The 18,913-nt window shown below is 39.4% G+C and overlaps 1 protein-coding gene across 1 annotated transcript in view; it reads right to left on the bottom strand.

The window, feature by feature from the left end:
* Positions 1-18,913, bottom strand: part of LOC122992865 (probable ribonuclease ZC3H12C) — a 37,111-nt gene that overhangs the window by 8,205 nt on the left and 9,993 nt on the right. The window contains exon 2 of the mRNA XM_044366859.1: positions 1,209-2,099. Coding sequence (XP_044222794.1) covers positions 1,209-1,987 — 779 coding nt within the window. The 5' untranslated portion in view covers positions 1,988-2,099. The remainder of the gene's footprint in view (positions 1-1,208; positions 2,100-18,913) is intronic.

Genomic DNA, 18,913 nt, shown 5'->3' with positions numbered 1-18,913 from the left:
GTGTGTCACCTTAACTATCTTCATTGTGTATATGGGCACCTACCAATGGAGAGACTTTGAATAAAGACTTAATGAAAAGGCTAATGAACCAAGGGAGTTTCAGTGCAGTGAATAAATACCATAAAGTCTTCAAAAACAAACTGAAACACAGAACTAATAGAGACAAGAGAGACAAACATGTTTGCATGTTCAGCCAGCATATAGCCAGCGACGTTATATGGTTGCTAACTATGCTCGTGTAGCTTAGCTGCAGTTCCCAGATAACGCTCATTGTTTAATTTGACCATCCCAAAAAGTATGAGAATGTATGGAAGCCTATACGGACTATTTTAAAATGATAATGTAAACTTGAAACTGAAGATATGATTCCACAAAGGCATTATAATTTTCCACATATGTATGTTATTAGAGTAAAAGTTAAAATGCAATTATCCAATTTGCATTTTCATTTCACATACAACGTTCTATGACCATATTAAAATGAAACTGGAAAAGCTGTTTGACATTTAATTTTCAAAGTTGTACCCTGCTGTACAGTGGACAATATTCAAATGTTAATTCAAATTTGAAATGCAATATAAACTATATAACCTGATTTTTCATTTATGTAAGCGATATTTAAGTCACAATTAAAATAAAAAATTCTAACAATTTGAAAATGAAATGAAAACGGCATTAAATGTTTCTTTTTCAAAGACTTAACCTGCAGTACAGTGGACAATATTCAAATGCAATAAGAGAACGGAAGACCTGCCTTGAGAGGACTGAGAGATTGCATTTTCATTTTCATTTTGACACCAAAAGAGCGTGGTGACATGTAAATGTAATTGCAATAGACTGGGGGTGCTGTTTCGCTTAATGCATTTGAATATTGTCCACTGTACAGCAGGTTAAGTCTTTGAAAATGAAATGTCAAATAAATTGTGAAAATGAAAATACAAATTGGATTATTGCATTCTCAGTTTCATTTTTACTCAAATGACACATACATATGTGGAAAATTATAATGCTATTGGGGAATTACATTTCATTTTCATTTATTGGTCATGGTAGAACAGTGATTAGTCACTGTTCCCTCAATCCACATAGTATTCAATTTGTGGGGTGAAGCATCAGTGAAGCCATCATGTAAAATGTGGCTACATATATGTGTACAGTGAAGGCGGGAATGCATAAGCCTGTTGTTTCCAAAAACTTCTCTTCCTGACCTCATGGCTACGTTGCTCCCGTCCACCACAACAGGCCGAAGGTTTTCTTTGTCCTCCAGTAGCTGAGATGGGCACAGCAGCCGGCAGGAGTCCAGGGAGGATGTGGAGGAGGAGAAGGAGGAGGAGCAGGCCAAAGAGGAAGACAAAGAGGAAGAGGGAGACCGGGAGACAGTCGAGCCTCCTCCACCTCCTCCTCTTTGCTGCTCCATCTCTGTCTTGGTTCCCAATTTGACTAGTTCTCCAAGGATGTCGTTAATGAGTGCGTCTGGGCCCAGTTTCTTCAGCACCAGCAGCACCAGCTCCTCAGAGTAGCCTAGCTTAAGAGCAAATTCTACCTTGGTGCGGCAGTCTGTGACAGGGTCAGAGGGAGGGGATGTTTCTGGCAGTGGGGAGTCTCCAGGGGATCGGTTTGGTGCCAGGTCCAGCCTGAATGGCTGACAGAATGAAGGCTGATCTTCGTGAGGGTTTTGAGAAGCAGAGACATTCTGGAGGCGTTCATCTTCACTGTCAGAGACGGCACTCTCCTCAGAGAAGTTACTGCAACTACTACTGCTACTATAGCTTGAATGAGTACTACAACTAGTGCTGCTGCTACCAATACTGTTACTGCTGTTACTCAAGGTACCAGCTCCGACCTGTAAGACCACTACATTCCCAGCACCCGTCGCAGTGCTCAGACCTGCCTGCCGCTCAGCACCTTCCACGTGGAGGTAGTCCAGATCCAGCCCCAGGCTGAGGATGTGGCCTGTCCCATCCTCCAGATGGTCCCTCAGGCCCATCAAGCCGTCTCATACATCCAGCTCCTCGCCCTCCGTGACCTCCCAGGCACCTGACCGACCCCACCGTTACTACTGATAGTTAACAGTTCACTCACTGGTCCTGGGAGGGAAGCTTGAGGGAGACACAAGAAGCAACTGGTTAAATTCCTGAGGACTGAATGAAACAAACAAAATACAGATTGTTTTGATACTATATGTAGGAATGAATTAGGTCTAGAAGGTCTATTGATTAATGAACGGACACATTCAATCAATGGTTTGCTTTATACTGTATCTTAAAAACACCTTGTACGACTTTATAACCCCACTTACACCTGGTTTTAACAGACAGTATGTATCTGAATATATTACCTGAATGAGGAAAAATGCATATTTATGCAAGGTGTAAATTTATGCAGAATGTATTGTATTGTGATTGAGCCAGGTGTAAATACAATCTGTACAGTTTTTGCCACATTCTTAAGAAATAATCTGGGGAGACCCCGTAGCTACATGGTCAAGACACTGACCATGAACCACAACATCTATCCAGGGACCTTTGTTGCATCTTCCCCCCGTAATTTCTTGTCAAGACTTAAAGAAGACATAACATGCCTTTTGTGATTTTCTGTTCCAAAACTTGAAATGCTGCCTTCAAGTCTAAAAGCCAGGGCTTCAACCCGCTATTAAAGCTCCGTTTGCAAAGTTACCTCTACTTCCCCATCAAAGTGACGTCAGAGTGTCACTTTCCCACTTTTGACCACTGCCATCTTGGATTTTTGGAGCCAGAAGTGACCATATTTGGACGAGAGGATGGAGCCATCCCTAACACTAGCTGCTAGCTTTGTTAGCACATTGCATTTACAGTCTACGATTAACTGTGATAATACTAATGCTAATTTTCGTAAGCAAAAAGCAGGCTTAAAACCATTAAAACAAAATGTACTTACCGGAAAAAACTGAACGTCCGACTCCAAACTTTCATGAACAGAAAACACACTGAAATAGCGTTGGCTATGGCTACACCTATACCTTTACGCCTATACTATATGCCAAGGTTATGTTACCTAACCAATGGTGTTGTCATGTTAGCGACGTGCTTGTCACGGCACCCACCAGTCACTCCAAGCGGCCACGCCCTTAATAATGCATAACTTTAAGCCTTAATAAAAATTTAAACAAGTGAGTTATAAAAAAATTCACCCCCCATACAGTTGTCATGAATGGGGAAATTGGCTATAGAGACCAAAACTATTTCTTGTACCAGGCTGTAAACATGTTTATTTCTGCTGTAATGTTGCACATTTTAACATGGGGAACTATGGGGAATGACTTGCTTTTCAAGTCAGCCTCAAGTGTTCATTTGAGGAACTGCAGTTTTTAGCACTTCTGCATTGGCTTCATTTTTCAGCCCTGGAGGATGCCGCTTGGCTGCATTGCCATGTTTCTACAGTAGCCCAGAATGGACAAACCAAACACTGGTAGGGGAGGGTGAGAGGTATTCAGTTGGTTACAATTTGCAACTTCGCCATTAGATGGCACTAAATCTTACACACTGGTCCTTTAAATGCAACCCATGATAATAGTTTATTATTAAATGCCAAGTTTAAATTGGGAGTATGGCAAATACAGGAGCAACAGCAGTCAAAGGCTATGGATACGTAGGTATATATGTATGCATTATAAGATTGCTGTGCACTAATGGTCATGCTGGGTTTTACACTAGTTAACACTTTCCGCCTACCTATTTATTGTTCATTTTGATCCCTATTACCATTTTGAATTATGTGAAAATTATGAATATCTAATACAACAGTGCCACAAACTATTTATGTAATACTGTTTACCAATGGAAGGATCTACAAAAATGCTGGAAAAGACATTGCATACATATAAGGTTATTGTAATTAACTAAGTTCAGCTGACAAGACATTGCACACAGTATAAGGTAAATGCATTTAAATTGCAACCATATATTGCATATGTGACATGTTGCAAGAGTACTGAGCAAGAGCAGGTATCAGCCTCTTCCTGAGTTATTGATGACTCCTTATTTTCACACCATGGCTTGACAGAGTACTCAAAAAAGCTTAAGCCTTGCAGAGGCAGAGTGAATGTCAAACTTTGGTTCATATTATAATGAAAATGTATGTTTTAATCTTGTATCAGACAATATGAAATGGCAGTTGGATAGGAAGTAGCAGCAGAGGAGAGTAGGATGCAAAAACTAAACTTAAACAGGAATGAATGCTTTATGAAGTTTAACAGAATACAACAGGCTTTTAAGAGCTACTGTAAAAGGGCAAGTTGAAAAATGTAACTCCTCTTACTTGTTGCTCCACTTCTACTGATTTGCATTTTAGCAGCAATAAGCTCAGTTATCAAACATCAATTAGACCAGAGGCAAAATACCAGACACCTGAGCAAACAACCATATCCAAGTAATGCCATGCCTTTCCTGTACATAATAACTGGAAAGCCTTGCCAAGAATCACACCTTCCAACATTTACTGCCCCTAAGAGTAATACTTCAATGCAGGGTTGGGTGATGAGTGAGTTTTGTGTGGAAGAAGTGCTGGAATGCAGGGTCCAAGCAGTGTTTCTAGCTGTAGTTACCCTTTGAAAACAACAAGTTATTGTAATTGTAATTGTGTTTTAAAGATGTAGGTAAAACAACTCTTACTATACAGTGATAATGTAGCCATTACATATAGCAGCTTATCTTTTGGAGAGTCATGGGGGGCTGGAGCAGCCACACTGGGTGAGAAGCTGACATTGGAGAAAATGACCATGTAACTTTAAACGGGACCTATTATGTTCATTTCCAGCTCTATTTTTTTTATTTTTGGACTCCACTAGAGTCGCTTTGCATGATTCACAGTTCAAAAATGTATCTTATACTGGCCCTTTATGCAGCCCCTCAGTTCAGCCTCTGTCTAAGGCCCCACTCCGTTCTGATTGACCAGTTTTCAGGAAGCCTGCTGAGGAGCAGCACGTATCAGAGTTGTGTTAAGTTACTGCCGATGCAAACCCAACATTTCCTGCTTTACTGCTTCAAATTAAAAGCTTTTAAATGACTAAATAACAAAGACTTTTATTGTGAAGAATTTACAGGAAATGGAACGTATTCCTCACCGAATTAGCAGAGCTGCGTTCAGCACAACAAGGTATGGAGATATTTGGAGCTCTTTGTTCAGTGGATCAGTTAGAAATAATGCAGGGAGGAATAGTACCAGCAGAAACAGCCACAGTGATGATGATGTTTGATGAAGAACTGCAGACGACCAGCACACCTCCAATAGGTAAACAACTTATTTTACTTTGCCGTGCTGTATAATGGAAAAACACTCACAGCGTGCCAGCTCGACTCTCGTTAGCAGAGTGGAGCAGTGAACTGGTGTGCTGTGCAGATGACCATATAAAGAAATTTGTCACAAGCCGATGTTGGTTCGGGCTGAAAGTAGAAAAAAACGAAACCAAGCGTTCAGAGCAGTCTGAAGCCGATGCTTTTTGCTCACAAGGATTACTTCTATATATGTTTACCTTATTATTTGTCACTTTGGCCATGTTTAATATGAACATCTGACATTGTAACATTATATATATGACTGAAAATAAGGAAAAGCATAATAGGTCCCCTTTAATAAAAAGACAAGGACATAAAGTGCTGCTGATGCAAAGAACCTGAAACCACCTGAAACCACCTGAAACCAGAATCAGCCAGTACCATACATCTACAGAGCTTCAGCACTAGCTGCTGTTTCGGTCCATCTCGTGCCACCTATAGGCAATAAAAGGAACAGCAGTGGGCTTTCACCAGCAGATGTAGACACGCACACGTGTACATTCTACAGGCAAGAAAATACTATATTTGAATAAAAATAAGATTATGTTCTTTTCTGGAAATTGTCAGAAAAAGTTTCTGCTATATTTGGTCTTCTGCTGTCATAAAGGAAAATAAAGTATTAATTATAAATTAAATCTCCATTTTACCGCAAGAAATGGACTAGGTGTGCGAGTGTCTGAACTGCAGCAATTTTGATTTTGTGCCACCTGTAGACACTGAGTGTTACAAGTGCAGGAAAATGCATCCATCTGACTATTATAAGATGGTCCACAGCAATATAAAGTATACATGACTTGCTGTAACAGGCTGGTATGGTCCCTTAAAAACTCAATGCAGTTTGCATTTAATTTCAAAGTACAGAGCTTAACATTACAAATTCAAATTCTCAAAATAAAAAGCACCTAATAAATATCACTAAAGCATTCACTGATGAACCTCTAGTGTGACAACAGTGTTTATGAGCCCTTCATGAAGGATTCTCAGTTCCCTCATCATAACAATTTCAAAGAACCCCTAATGGTCCTTAAAGTGTCTCTTTCTTCTCTGAGGCCTGCTGGCCTCGTGGGAGTCCAGGGATCTGTTGTGATGAGAAATTACTTACTGACCCCGGATGTTTTACTTTGCTCCCACATCTCTACTGTATCAAGGACACATATACATTAAAACACACCATAATAACTATACAACGGCTTCCTTTGATTTAATGTTCTTTATCCTTAGATCTAGTTCAGTCCTGTTTGTTTGATGCAAATAATGTTCCCTCAGTACAACATCAGGGCTTTTGTTCATTGTGCCGCAGATTAACAAATATGTGAACAATGGGGAAGGTCATTCTTCCAGTTGCCTCTACTTGTCTTTTTGCTTTACACAGAAACACATTGTTCATGCAGAGCTGTGCACAAAGGAATTGACTCTCAAAGATCAGTTGTAAGATAATTCAAAACAGCACCTGTGATTACTGGTATGATGTGGACAGAGCGACTGTTGACCTGCTTAGGTTGCAGTTCACACCACAAACATTGACAATGTGTTTGCTGTTTATCTGTGGAAATACCCACGAGGGGTACTTCCAAAGCATCGCTCTGCTCCAAGCTTTTGTGAGAAAATTATATTTCAGTGCCTTAGCTTTGTTGTGTGAACTTGTTTCCTGCAGGCCACTGTACCTTCTCTCTTTAATCAATGCATTATAAGGACACTATCAAACAAACACACTTCTGATTGTCTATCCTGCTACTATGGGCAAAGCGGAAGCATCTCAAAATCAGTTTTGCTGCTGATAGTAAACCATCCTGACATTAGTTTGAATTTAATGTTAATCTGTGGCGGCGGACACAGATGAAGACAGAGAGACAGAAAACAGAAACCAAAATTGTGAAAAAAGTGTGAAAAAAGGAAAAAAGCAAGGCTGTATAACTTTTGCTGAACCGCTGCCACTGTGGTCATAACACAAGGCGCACCATATTTTCACACATTTTCTCAAGATTTTCCAAGATTCTCTTGATACAGTTCCTTTGAAGACATCATCATTAGGCAAATAATGATAGCAAAAAGAATGGGACAAAAGCAGGAAGCACACATTTCTCCTACTGAAGAGTTTTAAAGTGAGTGAAGTGAAATATACTGAAAGATACTGATCTTACCAGACCGAACAAGGCTATAGCAGCAAAACTCCCGAGTGTACTGAAATGAGCAATGGTGCATTTTATTGCTTATGACTTCAACTTTTCATTTGTTAGAGGAAACCTGTATTACTCTTTTCTTGCTTTAAATGAAGACTACTGTAACATAGTAGCTATCTGAGCATGAAATGGCTTTAAAAACCAGTAAAATTCAATATGTATTTCATTTAAATGCTTACAAATTATTCTCTGCAGACACTTTTTTTCATCTACAAGCCTCTGCCAAATGATTCAAAATAGTTAATTTCAGACATTGTATGCATGCATATGTGTGGTTATATTTTAGCGACAGTTGTAATTGAGGAGTCTCTTGGATCTTGGGCTAAAGCACCGGAAAGCAGGGGCCTCTTAATGTCCCGACCCCCGACGTCTAAGCTGCCGCGCCACTGTTTGTCACCCTGAATACCACAAGAGAGCTGGAATAATTTAGTCCACCAACAACAAAAGACCCACAAATGGAAAGAGCGAGAGTGTGTTTGTGTGTGTGTGTGTATCAAGGGGGTGGGGGGAAGAAGTGTGTCTGGCTTGCCGTCCTTCAACAATGCAGCTGCCACCCAATCTGTCCTCCTGTGATGGGAGTATTGTTCTCTCGGCCTGAGCAGCATGCACAGACGGAGGCTGGAGCTTTTCAAACCCATTCACCCCCACAATCACTCACACACACACACACACACACACACACGCACACACACACACACACACACACACACGCACGCACGCACATGACGTTTGGTAATGCGGCAGTCTCGGTCACAAGTTGCCAGACGGAATCTTTGAAGAGTCAGCAGAAATATGACAGTGACACAGCGAGTGTAAATCACCTAGTCAGAGGCAGTCAAGTGCTGTGTGTGTGTAACCTCTGTGTTTCCCAGTTTGTAAGGCTTTTACTGCTGTGAGTTTGAGTTTTAGAAAAATATTCAATATAAACAAGGTAAAAAAGATATTCACATGTAAAAAAGCTTTTTTTCCCCCTAAATGACATATGGAAAGAAAGCAGCTCTGAACATCTGCAAGTATTAAATGACAGAGCCAAGCTTTCAGTTAGTGAAAGTATATCTATTTTGGAAAAACATTAACTATTTTACAGTAAAACCCACTCTATAAGATGTACTATGACATTATGCTGGCCTATGTTATTGATCAGATGTGTTATAAATTTCAAGCAACCATTATTTTTCTAAATTTAGAATTACACTCACTGAAGATTCAAATTTTCATACACAAAGCCAAATATTTTATTAGAAATAACATTTGCATCTAATTCTAAACAATTAACACTAAGAGTTTGATTAATGAAATAAGAAATTCAGTTTATATTTTTTCCTCATAGTTTTTTTCTTAGTGAATAATTCTATGATTATATGCTTGTATACTAATCCACAGTGCAAAATGAACAATAACTATAATAAATGAAAAAAAACTACAAAGTACTAAAATATTCATTGTGAAATGTTTTATAACCATGTCCTACTACTGAATGCTCTGTGAAAGATTATAGATAACTTTCAGTGTAATGTACTATATTGACATTGATGTTTAGATTAATCATTATGACATGGTCTACCCAGAATAAACTAGATACAAATACAGAAAACAAATCAGTTTCTCCAGTTTAGACCTGGACTGGTAAAATGTTGACTATCAATAAGAGCTGTCATTCAGAGTACTGTGTATGAGGTAATATACAGGAAGAGTTAAAGTACTTTTTAGGCATTTTTATGAATAGAAGTTTGGGTAGATTCTGTGACATGCAATGTATGGACTTTCGGATTGACATGTCTATATAAAATGCCATAGATAGACATATCAGGCCTGCAATTATTGGCTTATACTGTTATATGCACAACCACAACAATATTGAAGCTCCTTATGGATTTTCTATTGTAAGTGACTTATAAACATTTTCTATATCAATGAATTCTTACAAATAAATATAGTATATGAGTTTCGTTGGAACATGACATGTTTGGAATTCTTTTTTTTTTTTTTTTTGGCAGTGATCCTCAGTGACATACATTCAACTTTTTTTTTATCTGAATAGACATCTGGAATGTAACCCATTAATGTGTCAGATCTACCTGCTGGTTAATTAACAGACAGCTGATGATAGTTTCCACCCATTAAGTGGCAATGGCAAGTAATGAAAACATGAAGAAGAAAGAAAGATATAGGAGACACGGGAATTTGAATTCAGATTTGTGAGGTTGGAAAATATGATTTTCAAGACATGAGATACAAATGGCAGAGCTTGAGTTGTGTTTAGCTATGGTAAGTCAGGTCAAGGCAAGTTTGTTAGTGTTTAATGTTTTAACAAAAATCATATACCTGTACCAATATAATGTAGAAGAATAATAAATATTCTCTCAGTTCTTTGAGACATGCAGAAATGTTACTCAGCTGGGAACCTTTTTAGTGAAAATCACAAATTCTATAACAACACAATTATATGTCAGAATAACTCATCTGCCATTTCTGTAGGTGTGTGTGACTTTGGGAGGAAGAGGGGGATGAGTGCCTCCATAGTGAGCAGATGCTGCAGCCTCCACCTCGGTGACCCAGCCTGCCTGCCTGCACTTCATTGGCACTATGTGTATCTCTGTATGTGTCATGATCCAGGGTTAGCCCCCTTGGGGATGTATGGAGGGAGGAGCTCCCCTGAGGCCAGACCCTGACCAGTCCCTCAGGGCCACCGGATGGCTGCCATTTGCTGGCTGAGCCCGGCAGAGAGCCGGTGTGCCACACCGGCAACCGGCTGGGAGGGGGACAAAGGGTGTGTGGAAGGGGTGGGGGTGGGGAGTATATATGGGCAGTGGGGGCAACAGATGCCTGCTGAAGCCACAGGGGACCTCCCTGAAAGCATCCTCCTCATCCACCCCCCACCTCCTGCTCTCCTGCAACTGGTGGTGTCCAGATTCATCCTCGGTGATACATATCACCACTGTCTGTCATGTGACCTTTTTTGGTAGAGTTGTGGGTAACACTCACTTTCACCTCTGACTTGTGCAGGCTCTCAGTTGGTTATGTCTGCTTCTGCCTCCCAGTTGCTGACTAAACCCTCTCGCCTACATCAGGTTCAGGCATGTCACAGGCTATCATACGTGGGGGGGATTAAAGCGGTGAGAGTGGAATCATTGATCATCTTTGGTTTCACTCTCAGTATTCTCTGATTAGGATGGGTTTGGCTGAATTAAATTGAAGTAAAATTTCTCTATTCTTTGTGTTGTGGGAGAGCCCCAAGGAATCCCCCCAGAAGCCCTCAATGAAAACCATAAAAACCTTTCTATCTCTCTCAATTTCACTCATGAACACACTTTATACCATATAGCTACAATAAAACCTTCCAAAGTGAACAATATATTTTTTAAAATCACACCTTTGGAAATATTAGGCATTGTCTGTCTATAAAGTAAACAATCTGAGTGTTCTGTTACATATGGCATTTGCAACCTTCAACATGTGAAACAGTTTTGAGCTGAAGACAAAATAACACAATCATCACAACAATACTGGAACTTGAAGTTTTTCTCTAACTGAACATTTTGGTCACATCTGCACATATAGGCTGTTGTTGCTGTTAAACTGATTATTGTACCTTTTGGGGGAATATGGTCAGGTAGACATCATGATAAAAAGAAAAGTTTTACAATCAAGATCAAAACACTGCAACCCATGACAAAGCATGATAACAGTGATTTGAATTTTCTTTAACGTGCTAAATTTAGGCTAAACCAAGGTGAAAGATCAAGAAATGAAAACAAAATCACTTACCACACAACCCCAAAGGAAACGACAGGGTGGCAACACAGAGAAAAGGCAACAACTCCTACAAGTTCTCTCCTGAAATGCTACCTATAGTTATTCCAGTCAGAAAAACTTTAGGGGGAATTTCCCAATGTTGGTGCTGACAAAGTAAGCCTGGACATATGATGAAATTCCTTTTTAAAGCAAAAAAAAAAAAAAGAGTCAAATCTCAGTATCCACTAGAGAATTGTAGAAAGTAAAGCTGCCAATCCAGTTCCTGGTTGAGTTTAGCAGCAATCACAAGTGATCAGCCTTCAAGTTTTCCTTTTTGGTTGAGAAGCAGAGTGCAGTGTCCTGAAGCTGTAGGTTCAGCTGTGTGACTGACAACAGATGGAGTGTAAGGCAACTACCATCCCCTCCTCACACTGAGTCTGCCTACTGACCAATAAGAACACAGTAATCTCACAACACACACACGTCTCACTTTCCTGTCTTCAGCAAAGCCTCTTCTGTACAGACACCAATCACCCACCTCTCCACCCATTAAAAAGGGACACTAAGATAAGCAAGGATAACTCCACCCCCTCTACCCCCCTACCCAAAACCTCACAGACACACAGACCCACACACACACACACACACACACACACACACACACACGCACGCACACACACACACATACACACCAGCCCATCCGCCGGCTTGAGCCATGAAGGCCTGAGTTGACAATGGCGAGGAGGGGGATACAATACAAAGGAGGGCCCTCGGCGGGCAGCTGCACACAGACGCACCATGCTCAGGGCCATTACACACACAAACACACACACACACACACACACACACACACACACACACACACACACACACACACACACACACACACACACAAATACAGATACATGAGGAGAAAGAGCAAGTGAAAAAAACACAGAGCCCAGAATTGAGCCCTGTGGAACACCTGGCCCACTGGGGACGGCTGCCGCCTCCGACTTCTTTGTTTCATGGGTTGGGGGATTGGCTTGACTCAGACAATGAGATGAATTATTTTGAAAGTAGTGTGTGTTCCAAAAGTGGGTGTTAGGAGTGTGTGTGCACATAGGTAGGCAGGGACATTTTTTGTCTGACGGCCAAAATAACTGTGTATGTGTACTTGCTCTCTATCATTCTTTTCTCTTTCATGGCACATGTGCGCACACACATACACACATAAAGAGCCTGACTCTGCAAAATTTTTACTTTACTGAATATACATTTGCTGACTTGCCTGAAACTGGACTTGTATTATAATTTTTTTTTCAGATTTTTCATTTTATTTTATTGATAGACTACTTAACTATAAATCTGAGACAAAAATTGATATTTAAAAATAACATATCATAGATTGTCACAATAAATGTTACATAAAATAAATATATAGAAACCTGTAGGTAACATGCTGCTCTGTAACTCGGAAACCCTGGAAGGTTTTCAAACATCATCTGAAATTCTGTCCTTCTTTCAATTTGTGGATTTGGGCGACACAACTCAAGACTCTCATGACAGACTCACAGTGATGCTCAAACCTATCTTTAAATCATCTCAACTTCTTTTTGTATTATTTTTCAGTCAATTCCTGAACTTATGGCTAGATCTTTCACTGATATACTGTGTCTCTGTGCTGCTCAGGCTGCTGCTGACAGGATTTTCATAATAACATGATGCCTGACATTCACAAACAAATCAGTTGGCCAAGCTGTGGCTGTAGCCTATTGTAGCTAGTGTAAGTAAAATTAGGGCTCTGGGTAAAACTCACCGGTAAATCGCAATACCCTCCACTGAGGATAATATTATCCAACCTTTGGAAGGCAATGCAATGACAAATTTGTTTCCTAACATCTGATATGAAACACAGAGAGCAGAGGAGAGAACAAAAACTAGCACAACTATAAATGAAAGCAAAACACAGTAGAGACTCTCACACTGAGCTGAAATGAAATGAGTGCACATAAATTAGGTAAGTAACATAAATAAACAGATTTTATTTCTTTCAGGATGGGTGAACTGCCCCTCCAAGGCAATGGTAGAGGAAACGCTGAGCATTTAGTTGTGACATCACAACCTTACGGTCCAAACAGCTTTTTTAAAGGCACAGTTTCTAAATACGGGAGGTGTACATTTCTCTATGAACTGAGATACTTTCACAGTATTTATATAGCACCTAGACATCCGTTATAATCAAAAAAGAAATGGAAATCTCCCTTTCTACACTATGTCCCCTTTAATGTTTGGATTGATTACAGAACATTTATATTAACTAAACTCAACTGTTACTGATGCTCTGGTTCTTCCTTAAAAAGGACCAGATGTCTTAATTTGCTTTTGGGAGATATTTTCTCCAACAGTAATAAAGTTGTTTAATTAAACAGCATGTCTGAGCAACAGTCACAAATTAACTAACAACACCTAATACTTGAAATTAATTGTAATATCAAATGATCTTAGTTTTGTCCAGTGAAGTCATTTTCAATTCTGTAACGTTTGGAATGCTTAAACTATAAATACGACCCGCTTCAGATTCTCCACCTCATCGATTGCTGTTGCTGCTAGTTAACAATGTGTGCAGCTTCAAGTTGAGGGTTGCCAAGTCATCAGGTCTAGTATCCCCCATATCCTATATCCCATATCATAATAGTGCACTTTTTTTTTGCAGAAAACACAGAAACCTGGCAACTCTGCAGAGATCTTACTGTTAACATTACGTGGAGTTTAGGTGGCTAGATTGTTTGAGATTGGTAAAAACATTTTTAGGGACAATCCAGCAACACCTTGATAGATTGGTAAAGACATGTCCCTACATTACCATCCATACCCAAATGTACACTCATGTCTCAGACAGAAAGTTGGCAGGTGGGGTAGGAAGCTGTGAACAGGAAAAGCCTCAAACTAACAAGGGATGGAAAAGGAAAAAGTAGGAAAAGTGAGAAAAGAAGAGAAAAAAAAGCAAGCGTTGGGCTCCATTGTTTGGACACGGTCCTGACAAAACGGCAGCGTCTTTTGAAAGACTTCCGATTGTGAGGAGGGGTATTACTTTTAAGCTTAGAGGAGGTCAGAAACAAAGACCGGCTGCCTGTTAGGCTGGACTTAAACAGTTCGAGTTACCAGGCCATTTCACCTCCAGAAAGGAGGAGGTTTATTATTTTCCTCAAAACTCCCAGTGGAACAAAACCTTATTCACCCTTCAGTAGAAAAGATTACAGAAAAGGTATGAATACAGGCCAAAACAACCTATCAAAAGAACGGAACACTTGACCTACTGTGCATACAATTTAAGTACAAAATCACAAATAAAGCTAAATTAATTAATAACATATTATACTGATGTTTTGCAGGTTCACTGTCTTAGTTTAGTCTGTTAATATGCTAACATTTGCTAATTATCACTAAACACAATGTATAGATGAAGCTGGTGAGAATATCATTAGTTTTACTGGTATCTTGTCATAAAACGTAATATTTGACAAGTTAAAATTTTGACCTGATGATGACACTAAATCAAAAATAAGGGGATCCTTAAAACCATTATTTTTCATCTTCTGGGCACCATGGGTATTTATAGCAAATTTTGCAGGAATAACCTATCCAATAGTTACCCAGACATTTCACTAAAAACAAAACTGTAAACCTCTTGGTGGCGCTAAAGGAAAGGTCATGGGATCACCAAAGTCATCAGGATTCATCCCCAGAGGACCATGACTGTCTGTACAAATATCCATCCAATATTTTTGGCATAGTCCATTCTGAACCTAAGTGGACCGACTGACAGACCAACATTACCATCCACAGAGGCATGCAGCCAGCAACTTTGCAACTCTCCATCACTGATTATTTTGACAACAAAGTGATTCAACCTAGAGCTAAGTATTGAACCTGAACACTTCTGTACAACTTAAAGTACAGCCAGCCAGCATTGAATGCCTGGTCAGCTTATTTCTGTTTCACAGGGATGTTGCGTGTTCGAAAAATTAGAAAAAAACTGAAGAAGACCTGAGCAGTTTGCGAGTTATCATGTGCAGTAATAGACACCGAAAAATGGCCCCACCTACACAAGTTCAAATTTTGACTGACAATCTAGGCAAGACGATGTCACAGTCTCACCACAGTTTGAATGAAAGGTGATCTCTGGGAAGTGTCATACAGAAATCACAGACCGTGGATGAAGCACCTTCACATATCATCTACATGTTTCTGAGGTGACCTTTTGAAGCCATCAGCAGTCACTGGAGCCAGAAAATCCACATTTAGGGAACATGGTGAAGTGTGCTTCCTGCCCCAGTCCATCACCTGCAGTCTCCTGACTACACACCTGCTTCCTGCCTGACATTCACAAACAAATCAGTTGGCCAAGCTGTGGCTGTAGCCTATTGTAGCTAGTGTAAGTAAAATTAGGGCTCTGGGTAAAACTCACCGGTAAATCGCAATACCCTCCACTGAGGATAATATTATCCAACCTTTGGAAGGCAATGCAATGACAAATTTGTTTCCTAACATCTGATATGAAACACAGAGAGCAGAGGAGAGACCAAAAACTAGCACAACCATAAATGAAAGCAAAACACAGTAGAGACTCTCACACTGAGCTGAAATGAAATGAGTGCACATAAATTAGGTAAGTAACATAAATAAACAGATTTTATTTCTTTCAGGATGGGTGAACTGCCCCTCCAAGGCAATGGTAGAGGAAACACGGAGCATTTAGTTCCTATTAGTCATGAGATCCAGTATATTTCTACCTCCCTTCCAGCATTTACTCCTTTGGTTTCATTTTCCTATCTGACTGCCTCCCAGGGAACAACAGTGTTTTTATACTTTGACCTACAGCAAATCGGAGTATCCTGGTGAAACCTTTTATCACTGTTTACTACATTCATTAAAACCTTAACTCGTCTGCTTCGTCTCAATAAAACCAGCTCTCACAGGAGATCATTGTTCTCCTCATTGTAAAATGTGTGTGCGTGTGTGCGTGTGAAGGGGTGGGGGGAGGGGCAGTTCAGTGATACCCAGTAGCAAAAAAACATCATGTAAAATGTGTTTAAACGTGTCTCTGTTTCATTACTCAAAGGAACACGACTTATCACTTTAATAACAGCAACTCATCTGTCAGCTTTGGCAACCTGCACTCATGGCTTGTCGCCAGCCTAGCAAACACAATAGAAAAATGTCGGACAGGCCTTCGCACGCTCAGTAAACATCGCGATGAATTCAAACTATCAAATCAACTAAGTGTAGTGTCCCTAAAATCACTTGTCACAAAATCACATTGATAATGAAAATATATTAATTTGGCTTATTTTCTTGAAGACGATTGCATTTTCAAATACTTTTGTGTGTATGTGTGTGTGTGTGTGTGTATTTGCCTGTTTTATAGAGTGTATATAGGCTACTGTCTTTGCAGTTTATGTGTGACTAATTTCAGTTCAGTTCAGTTTTTCTTGTCCAAACCTGTTGGATGTAGTTCCCATTTCAGTTTAAAGCCACAACATTAATGTAATCCGGGTTGCTTACACAGGAAATGTCATTTGTATTGTGTAGTATGCAAATCGACCTCTCTGGTACAAAATGTATTTTTAGGTGCAGCCACCTCAGGAGGCAAGGCCTCTTCTGGGATAGTTCACTAAAGACTCCCGCAATTGGATACTTACTTTACCGTAATCTACTCTCTAACTTCAGAGTGACATTTAACTAGGTGCAAATGGTTTGAGTTGTGAAAAATTACAACCAACATCAGTAATTTAGACTGATATATGAATAGCTGAATAGCTGATTTTTGTGCTGATATCAAGCATCTTTGCCTGTGAAAACTTTGCCATGGGTCACTCCAACTCTCCAGTGAATAAAAATTATTAAGTTTATCAGCACATCACTGCTAGCCAACAGTAGGGAAACCCTGAGATACATAAAAAATACTTACACCTGCCACTGAGCATATATAAAACACATGCTTGGAAAATTTGTTCTGTTTTTGTCTGCTGCTACACAGAGAGTAAATTTAGACATACGAGAAGTAGACAACACTTTTGCCCATAACCATAACCCCACATAGAATAAATCACATGCACTTGGAAATTTTGTCAGTGGTTTTTCTTCTAACCTCAATGTGAGCCAGTCACCAGTGAACATGTTTTAAATGTATTACACTGCAGTATTTCCACATTTGGGTGAGATGAGGCATACAGTGTCTGGTGTGCTGTATGCTTTTTTACATGCCAATCTCTTTTTAGAGCAAGAAAGTCCAACACTCTGAAGTCTCTCTGTTTCCATTTCCATTTCTTTTTGTTTATCACTTTGTCGCTCCTTCCTTTGTTCAAAGCATATTAAAACCTCTCTAAAAAATAAGATAAAATGCTATAAAACTTGCATCTTTTATTATCATATTGTATTTGATCTGTAAAAGCTTTTTTAAAAATGTTATTAAAATTAAATGTTAATTTAATTTTTTTTAATGTTTTAGTAGTGTCAGTTTTATGAATGGTGCATTTTATGAATAAATCCTGTAATAACTGCTATCAAATGTTATTTAATAATGCACATAATAATTGCATAATAATTTATTACATGATTTAGCAGTCAGTTACATTACTGAGCTCAGTTACACTTTAGATGGTTTTTAAAGTTAATTTTGATAAGGTATTACTGGGTTCAAACACTACAGCTTTTTATTTTAGCATTTAGGTAAACACAGATATTACCTTATTATGCCAATCTCATTTATCATACAACTGAGCATATTACAAGCAATTACAATTTACAAGAAAAGAAAAAAGAATGAATCCAACAAATACCATAAAAACTGAACTAATTACAACCTAGAACTGCTTACAAGAGATTAGCTTTAGGCCACTTATTGTATAGTTTAGGATTTGCGTCATAGCAAACGATCTAGCCTGGATCATTCTAGTAAGGGGAGAAAACTGTCAGTGCAAAAAAAAAAAAAAAAAGGCTTGAGATATTGACAAACCAATCAGTACCGGTATTAGAATTCAAGAATCCTATCAGACAAACAGTTAATTTATCACATTATAGTCATTTCACTATCAGGCTGATTTTATCCTCTCTAGTCTCTCTCATCCACCCCCGCCCCCACTCCCCTCTGACTTGCAGTGACTCCTTAATTGGGGCTCAGCTGACAGGTTTTCCCCTCGGGGAGCAGGAGCACTGTGGACCATCTGCTTCGAGTCGCAGGATGAACAGGTGTCCTGCTCCCCGCCGCCTGCCTGCACCTTACCAAGCCTCTCAAACACAGCGCTGCAAAATGATGCACAGTGTAGCTGCTGTTTACACAAGATAAATCTGAGTAGTTTTGTTTGACCTGTGTGGCAGTTATACCTCAAACAAAAGAAGAAACATATGGAAGTACCAACTTATCTGACAGAATGATCACAGCCATGAAAGAAAAACCTGCTATTACAGTTAAGTCACTTTAAGACTTTTAACTGACAGAAACATCTGTGTATTGAAATATTTTCCAAAATGGATCCATATATTTTTGAGAAATAAACTGTCCATGTACTGTACATATACAGTCCCAACGCAATCCACAATATAATTCCACTTTGCTTTATTTCTTGATTAAAATAATGTATTCTGAAGGGGATTTCTCCTTTCCATCAGGTCATTTCCCACTGAACTTTGATTTGGTTTGAA

The sequence above is a fragment of the Thunnus albacares genome, chromosome 11 (genome assembly GCF_914725855.1).
Source record: "Thunnus albacares chromosome 11, fThuAlb1.1, whole genome shotgun sequence".
Lineage (NCBI taxonomy): Eukaryota > Metazoa > Chordata > Actinopteri > Scombriformes > Scombridae > Thunnus > Thunnus albacares.
The sequence above is the reverse complement of the archived record's forward strand: the minus strand, read 5'-3'. Positions and strand labels throughout refer to the sequence as shown.